Raw genomic sequence first — 9,272 nt, 5'->3', positions numbered from 1 at the left:
ACGTAAAAAACATGAATAATCCCTATACTGCGCGGGTTAAAGTAGCAACCTTAGCGTACGCAGCGCCGCCTGTGGCGGTTTAATCGTGCAAGGTACGACTCGTTTCGGTACGATTTTTCATGCGGGCGGCCGTACTATGTGTCTATATAGTTTGGTCTCCTTATTCTCGTCTTCATGGGCACGGTCTTAGATCATTGAGGTAAGATATACAACGGTGCCTCTTTACTACTCTATGGTAAAGTACTTTCAATGGTCATGTGATGGGGATAAACGCGTAGTTCGTCGGGCATCAGTTCGTCTATGGCCACGACTGCAAAATTAATATTGATATTAGATATCAGTATATCACAGACAACAGACTAACATAATATAATATACAGTTTTCTGACCCAGTGAACACAAAATAATATAATATGTTTTTTATGTTTTTTATCAAAGATTTTCTCGATGAATGATTGATTTGAATCCATAGAAATGTAATTTTACTTTATCATGATCAAATGTAAATGGCAATTGGTAAGTTCTTCAGTCCCTAATTCAGTAATTGATCTATTGAGAATTTTAATAATAATGATATTTTATATTATATAATATACATTTCTGATAATATTGCAGTATTTTCAACAAAATAAATTAATAAGTCATAAATAAGCCTATTTCATTTTAAAACTAACATGGCGAGTTCATTAGAGGAGACCTTACAACGAGTTCCGAAGTTGGTTGTTTTTGATTTAGGTATGTTGCTTGGTATTTTTTCCATTACCTTCAAAGTACTTGTATTGTAAGTAAATTTTGAAACTATTTCATTTGGATTTCCATACCACACAGTGGTGCAATTAACAGGAGTGTTGGGTGTAACATGTACAAGTCACAGGGGACCCGATATCTCATAATATATACTTACTGTAATCTGTAATATACACATATTATATTATTTGTTTTAATGTTTGTTTTAACTAAGGATAATGTCTTTAAAGTTTGAAAAATGCAAATTATGAGTGTGCGAGAAACTAGTATACCATATAAGTACTGGAATACGGGTATTATACAGACTATACAGTGATAGAATATAATTGAAACTTCTTATATTATTAAACAACATAGTACCTACTTAATTATGTTAGTGTGTATGTGTAGACAATAAGGTATAAAAACCTGTATATTTATAGAATTCTTGTATTGATAATAATATGAATTGGGATAGATATTAGCAGGTTAGGGTTCCCAGTTTGGTCATTTTACATAGACCGTTTATTATCAAGTTCTAAAGTTGATGTCTAATACTACACATAACAATAACCCCTATAATACTAAAATATCTAATAATTATTCTAATTTAAAGTATACCTATGAGAATATCTTTAAAAAAGGAATATATTTTCTTTTAATTCATATAGAATAGGCAGTAATTCAGGAATACAAATGTATTTTCAAAACATTTAAATAATTACTTCAAACTTGAATATATTCTAGGAATAATGATAATTTTTTTACTATAGATTATACATTGTGGCCATTTTGGGTTGACACTCATGTGAATCCTCCTTTTCATAAAAATAGGTAAGTTTATAGTGTTATTAATGTTTATAAATATTATCATTCTTTTGTTTTTTTTTTTTTAGTGCTGGTAAAGTAGTAGATTATAGAGGAAGTGTAATTAAACATTATCCAGATACACCAAAAGTCTTGAAATATCTTCAGGACAAAAATATTGCCATATGTGTAGCTTCAAGAACTGGAGAAACTGATGGAGCAGAGCAACTTATACAATTATTTGGTTGGAATAAATATTTTCAAAACAAACAAATTTATCCTGGTAGCAAAGACACACATATAAATAAGTGAGTACTGAATAATAAATATTATCTTTTATTTTATTAAAATTATTACTTATGTTTGGTTTTATTAATTAGGATAAGCAAAAAATGTAACGTCAAACTGGAGGATATGATTTTTTTTGATGATGAACAACGGAATATTGTTGATTTAGAGCGTTTAGGAGTAGTATCAATATTAGTGAAAAATGGAATGACTATGCAAGTGTTAATGAATGGTTTGAAAAAGTTTTCAGATATAAGATCAAATGTGTAATTTTTGTGTTATTGACTATTATTATTGTATTGTGAATACAAATAAAATGCCTCATAAGACTCTTACGTTTCTGTGATGATTGATTTTTTAATTTTGACCTACTGTGATGTGTTGAAATGTTACACTACTAAACATGGTCATTAAATTTTACCCAAGGTATTTAATTATTAATTAGTATTTAATATAACAAACAATAAAAATAAATTATTTAAAGTGTTGAATGTATTCTATGCATTTTTCTGGGACTTATTTCAATCTGACATTATACTATTTTTTAATCATATCATATTATATTATAAAGCACAACTATTAACTATAAATGCTATATTTATTATATTAATTACAGTTAATGATTAAATTCTTGAATTTGAGTGGACAATGTTTTTTTCGGTGTCTATTGCAGATTTGATATTACTTTGGTAATTGGCAATAACTAATAAGATGTAGTATCAAATAATATTTGTTATAATTTATAACATTTATGATACCTATGTCAACCATTTTGTAATGTAAAATATTTAAGTATAGATTCTTTGGTAGTTAGTCAAGTCCTAGTATTACTTATGAATGATCTTATTAATACTTTTGCCAACTATTATTATTAGTTTTTGTATTACCTAATTAAATTGGTTCCTAGTTGGTTAGTCGTTACTTAGCCATGTAGTTATGAGTTTTATTACAATATATTATGAATTATGATGTGGAATAGCTTAGACAGATGTAATGGCTCTGGAGAGGACTTCTCCATCTTTTCACCCGGGTCAGCTTATCATAAACAAATATATAATATATTACTTAACATTTAGGTTCTTTAAATTTAAATTATAAACCTGTTGTATTTTGGTTAATAGGTTTACAAATTTTAGTCAAATGGTTATTAAGTATTTTTAATTATGCATTATAATAATTTATACCTAACCTTTCTACCTCCTAAAAGAGTATAAATGCCTATTTCATATTTGGTAGGTAGATACTGATTTAACTACTTTAATAGTTTCTGTTGTACGATTGTGTTTGTTCGCGAAGAGGTGGCTTCTGTAGTTCTGTCATACTGACGAAAATCATTATTTCGTGAAAGATTTTTCCATCTATAGGTAGTCTATACTCGTAGAATGCCAGTTTTATTAATCAATGTCTGCCAATATTGTCATTTACCGTCAACGCTTAACAAGTTTAAGTAAGTTTCGATAAATTGCGGTTAACGACGTTTACGTTTTAACGCGAGACTACGAGAGCTTTTAGCCATTAGGTTAAAATATTTGACGTGTATCGATGCAGACGAGTTGGTATAGTTTTATATGTAAAAATAATTTACGTCTTATAAAATTCATCTTACGTCAATGTAGGTATTATAGGTAATATAATAATTGATATTAGAAAACAGTGTACTTATTTCATGGTTTAATGGTAATTTAAAGGCTTAAAGCTGTTTATAATATAGTTACTACCTACCGAGTGATGTGAATGGTGGTCTGGTCAAAAAGTACCTACACTGATTAGGTACCTACCTTTGGGTTATATAATTTTTGATTTTTAGCAATACAAAAATTAAAACCTATTATATTTTTATTAATTTTGTTCGATTATACTTTATAGTAGAAAATGAATACTAGGTAGGTATAATAAAAAAATATTCAATACATTAATTTAACTAAGTTTATTTACATGTGGTTAATATTATACATTCATTTACGGTAGAACATTTAATGTGATAAATTCATTAACAACATAATTATACCTCATTGAGAATAATTTTTTATTATTATTAATTTGCGTAAATATATAGTCTTAACTCGTATTATGACATTGTAAACAAACGGAGGTTGGACGATGACAGGAAGTGTAGTTTACAAAAAAAAAAAGTATAATAGGTAGGAAGATACCTAACAATAGTTTGACGGTAGTTAATACATTGTAAAATTATATTTAACATACATTTTTATGGTTGAAATTACTACAGTTATTTGATCGATAAATAATACATTATAATATGTACAAATTGCAATATTTTTTTTTAATCCATTGAAAATGATTAATTTTAAATCGTTGGATTATTTTCATTTATCCACAGTTGTTGTCCTCGGTTCACGCATATTAATATGTACCATAAAAATAATATAGGTACCTATTATTATGTTTATCCTTTGACCGTGCTCATCAACAGAATCGGTACCCGTAAGTAGACATTTATATAATATTTTTTTTTTTTTTTTTTTTATAGTATTATTACATTTTTGGTATAAGTCGTATACACGCCGGTAGTATTGTATCGTCGTGGTCGGATACTATATAAGTACGGGAAGAATGTAAATGAAAAATGTATACACAATACACATAATGTACAATATAATATATAATACATATATGGTTTGAATAATGCGTATTATAGTCTAAATGGAATAGACTAGCGAGCCTATAATATAGGTTCTCTAGAATAGGCCAACCTCCAAAAATTTGTTTACTTCAATATACACGAATACAATAAATATAACATTTTAGTATTTCATCAGCAATAATATCGGTATTAACATAACATAATCGACGTGTCGTATTATGTTTGAAGACGACCTGGGTAAACGGTGAGATTGATCTTTGAGCGCCGGTGAGTTGTTTGAAGAATTGCGCCCCGTGTTTCTATTTTCATAATCGTCTTCTTCGGAATCAAACGTATTTATAGCATTATCGTTATCGTCTTCGCTAGGCGTTCTGGGCTTAGATAAATCCATTTCTGTCGACAAAACATCATAATATTATAGTGTTATTAAAATAATAATTGTTTTTTTTTTTTTTTTTTTAATTTATTACGATTTAGTTTTTGGAAAACACTTAGAGTTGAAACGTTTACAAGGTTTGGTTATTAACGCATAGAGGTTGTTTTTTAAATGTCCAGATGTCCTTATCGTAATTTACCGAAAATCATCAATAAACGTCGAAATGAAATATAATCAATCAGTTTTAATAAATTATTGATCATGTTTACCTAATTATTTAGAAACTGCGAGCTCGATTTGCAGTCATTTTTTTTTTTAAATTAGTGGTTTATAATTTCTTTAATTACCCAAAGTGTTTTTATATATATTTACAGACGTCCAAATTTCCAACTCGGAAATTGAGCCTTATACATCTAATTGTTTTATTTTAGATTTTGAGCGAGTGTTGACTACATTGGTTTAACAATAATTAAGAATAGCTTAATTCGTCTATTATAATTAAAAATAACATGTTTATCTTACCGTATACTCTAATATTTCCTTCAGCTTCTCCAATTGAATTTTTCGATATGCATTTGTATCCTCCTAAATCTGATTTTTTAAGTTTTCTAATTGTCAGTTTCATCTGAGCACTGTAATAGGAAACTGTGATTTCTGTCATATTGTACTTGTCATTTGATATTATCATTTCTCCTAAAATAATACATTAAACCAAAATTAAATTAATTTTGGTCATTTTCTTATAAAATATCTATTTATAATATGTTAATTTAATTATTTTTAGGTGTTAAATAATACTATAATTTATATTGTTCATAAATAAATTATTATGCGTTTAATTAACAATTATATTTAATTAAAGTATATTTTATTTCATCAATAAAGTACAGTGAAACCTTTAAGTACCGGAAATTTTTGGATCTCGAAATTTTGTCCATTGTTCAGAGGTGTACGTTATTCAGATGGTTTAGTTTGTTCAAGAAAAAAGATATATATAATGTATATAGGTAGATATCCACTATTTAATGATGTATGCTATACGTACGATACATATACTTTATGCTTTATGTGTTTCGATTATGATTGCGAAATCTAACTCTTTTATGAATTTTCGCTATTAATTCAATTATTTAAAATCAAAACCAAGTTGCATTTAATTAAGTTATTATTATAGATAGTTGTTTATTTAACATAAGCTGGAACTGGGAGATTGTAAATAATTATCCAGACTAAGTTCGAGAAAAAATAAAATAATCATATGACATGTAGCTACTTAAAATATATTTTTGTGAATTTTTATACTGCTATTATTGATTTCCCTCTACAATTGAATTGATTTATTAATATTTGTTTGCGCTGGTCTGTATAAAGTTTGTAACCTGAAATCCCTAGTTACCTATTACGTTTGACAGCTATGGACGATCGAATTATAATATGTAACGACTACTGATTAAAGTTCTGGGAATAAAATAGGTATATTGGATAATATGTACATTCGAAATTCAATATTACTAGTACAACTTCAGTATCAATTTGAAGTTTAGAAAGTATAATAATGGAATGCACTTATTAATAAATAATATTTATTAGTTATTTCTTCTGTATACATTCAATTCCATCAGTTGTAAATATTATGGTATGTTAATGAAAATAATATGATATGTAATATTAAGATTTGTTAATTAATTAATGTTATTGAAGCTTACATAGTTGATTGATATTACATATTAATTTATTGTGTATGTTCATTGTTCATGCGTTTTTACTATTTATCGTGCCCTTGCAAGCAAAATATTTTGTTTCGAATAAATAAGTAATGTGTATTTTGATATGATGAATATTTCTTTATTTTGAATGTAGATTTTACATTTTCATAACGCTACATACGTCATTTGCATATAAAATATAAATATATTTTGATTTTAACTTTTAAAATTGTAATTATTGTAGTGTATAAACTTGTATCTACTATTTTCTTTTAAAAATTGTTAAATATTTTATTTTTATTAGGTAGCACATAACTTTTAATACTTAAAAAAAGTAATATTAAGAATATTAATCTGAGTGTTAGTTACAGAAATTTTTGAAAAAGACGATTTAAAAGTTCAAATAACAATATTTCTACTATGTAATTTTAGATTCTGAACGGTGTGATGAATGTGCTGATTTTATTATGAAATGTGTTTTTTGTATCTGTATCACCCTTTATAGCAGTAAAATGCTTTTATTTTCAACTTTAAAACTAATGTTGAATATAAGTATAATCGTTGTTTAGATTAAAGTAATGAAGTTACTTTACTAGTTACTCAAATAAAATTGTAATAATGAAGCTTCTTTGCTTTTTAAACTAAAATGTTTAAAAAAAAAAAATAAAAAACAGTTAATACATACATTAAAATATTAAAAAGCCCATAATTGAATTGGATTATCTATTGCACTGTACTGTATAGCATCACATTAAATTGGGTTTGCCTTGTACAATAAAATAAAATATTTTAATTCATAACTATTCAAAAATAGTACTAAATACTATTTAAAATAAACTTTTTTCAAAAGTCATTAATAATTTTTGTTTGGGCAGATGTATATTATTAAATCATAGCATGTATTATAAATTAAAACGATTTTTTTGATTATTTTAAACTTTTCTTTATTATTTTTATAAACATATATTTATCGACAGTGTTTATACAACTATAACTAATAGTTACTTCTGTTAAGAATTAATGTTGTCAATACGCATACAAATTTATTAACACTAGTTTACGCGATTTTAAAATAATGTATAAATTTAACCGTTGTTCTGTGTATTTAGAGAAAAGCTAATTAAATAATAAATGTAAAATCACATTTTATCGTAATTCACGGAAAAAATTGACATATAAAAACCATTGAAAACTGAATTGTGAACAGTTGAAATTATATGTATTTGTTTTCAAACACTTGAAAACATTTTTATATAATAATACATAATATAATACATACATTATATACATCAGCAATAGAAATATGTCTTTACTTAATTAGGTACGAAATTATTTATATTTAACACGTGCTAAAAGGGCTGTCTTATCATCCGAAAACTCTCTTGTATACACTACTATATACACATCATACTTTGTATAAATTACGTGTTTTGAACGTGCGTGATTCAATCCTAAGCAAACAAATGAAAACTTAAATAACAAATATATCATAATATAATATATTTCCTCGGAGCCAATTCAGATGGCAGGTGTGATATATCTGAATTAGTGGTATTTAAATTTTAAATCTATATAACTAGAATGTTTCATTAGCATTTTACAACTACCCCGAATCCGGGAACCGTTTCGTGAAATTAACACGGGATTAAAATTATATAATATTGTACCTATTATATGTATATACCTATGTAATTTATTACTTTGGTCTTTGATATTATTATGGTACATGTTATATTCAACAACTTTAGAACGTGTTTATTTTTATATTGTATATTCGATCGTCAATAATATCGTTCACTATCGGACATCGGTACTCTTAATTTATTCTAAATTATTTTGATGCTCACACACTGCTATAATATTCTTGTATAACACACGCATTTCTACCATTTATAGACGCACAGGGATCGAATAACGGTTATATACTAAACACGGTATCGTTGTAAAACACGCAGAGATCCAATTTTCGTATTGTTTGTTTTTACATATACCGTCAACTTTTCAAACATTAATTTTGCGATCTCGTTGGCCTCCCACACGCATAATATAATATACGTACAAAATTATAGAATGTTTTCTAATCGAACCGCACAGTACGGGCATACAAGTCTTTTATGATAGACATCTCGATAATGACCCGTATTCGAGCATCGGAGAGATGCAATGTCATACTGACTATACATCAATGATACATATTATTATTATTGTCTGTTATGGAAACACGCAACACGCTACTGCCGACGGGGGTAAAAGAAAAATATATAAATGTATATCATATAAATATACATATTCATGCATCGGGGAGAGTCTTCGTCGTCATCACGCGGACATTGTACTCCACTGCTACGTATTATGCTACTGATTATCATTACTATACTATACGAGTGTGTCACCGACGAACACTGTCGCGGCGGCGGGACGACTACCGGCGATCGCGGATAAAAGTTGCAAGGGATCAGGAGCGCGGATCGCAGGTCGGCGGGAGATAAACATCGTGCACGGGGTGCTTTTTACCCCACACAGGTTCCTGGCCCTATAGCGGCGGTTACTCGTGGCGTATACTATATATACATTATATTATATAGTTATACCTATATAATGTGTGTGTGTGTGTGTGTACATAACATATACTCGCATACAGGCACACATAGACGGTACACGCGGTGACTCGGTGTACCGGATAGAATTATTTGAAAAATATGTAAATTACATTTATTAGCATGGCTTTGAATAAAGTGTACACACCGTCGCGGTGGTGGTCGGA

The 9,272-nt window shown here is 27.8% G+C and overlaps 2 protein-coding genes across 6 annotated transcripts in view; one reads left to right on the top strand and one right to left on the bottom strand.

Annotated features, from left to right (window-relative positions):
• The first annotated feature begins 35 nt into the window (after positions 1-35).
• On the top strand, positions 36-2,156 carry LOC114123122 (magnesium-dependent phosphatase 1-like). 3 transcript variants are annotated; one of them, XM_027985986.2, is made up of 6 exons: positions 39-199; positions 439-516; positions 616-735; positions 1,500-1,560; positions 1,623-1,841; positions 1,914-2,156. In XM_027985986.2, the coding sequence occupies exons 3-6, from the start codon at positions 675-677 to the stop codon at positions 2,089-2,091; spliced, it is 519 nt and encodes a 172-aa protein (XP_027841787.1). In that variant the 5' UTR covers positions 39-199; positions 439-516; positions 616-674; the 3' UTR covers positions 2,092-2,156. The 3 variants fall into 3 exon arrangements, with proteins under 3 accessions (XP_027841788.1, XP_027841787.1, XP_027841789.1); XM_027985987.2 differs by lacking the exon at positions 616-735 and having other exon boundaries at positions 36-199; XM_027985988.2 differs by lacking the exons at positions 39-199; positions 616-735 and having other exon boundaries at positions 245-516.
• A 1,577-nt stretch (positions 2,157-3,733) lies between these two features.
• LOC114123117 (lachesin-like) overlaps positions 3,734-9,272 on the bottom strand; it is a 180,714-nt gene continuing 175,175 nt past the window's right edge. For all 3 annotated transcript variants that reach the window (XM_027985980.2, XM_027985981.2, XM_050200890.1), the window contains 2 exons: positions 5,325-5,495; positions 3,734-4,819 (listed from right to left, as the gene is read on the bottom strand). In XM_027985980.2, the coding sequence (XP_027841781.2) occupies positions 4,587-4,819; positions 5,325-5,495 (404 nt within the window). In that variant the 3' untranslated portion in view covers positions 3,734-4,586. The remainder of the gene's footprint in view (positions 4,820-5,324; positions 5,496-9,272) is intronic.

This window comes from Aphis gossypii, chromosome 2 (assembly GCF_020184175.1).
Source record: "Aphis gossypii isolate Hap1 chromosome 2, ASM2018417v2, whole genome shotgun sequence".
Taxonomy (NCBI): domain Eukaryota; kingdom Metazoa; phylum Arthropoda; class Insecta; order Hemiptera; family Aphididae; genus Aphis; species Aphis gossypii.
This window is presented reverse-complemented; position numbering and strand designations above follow the sequence as displayed.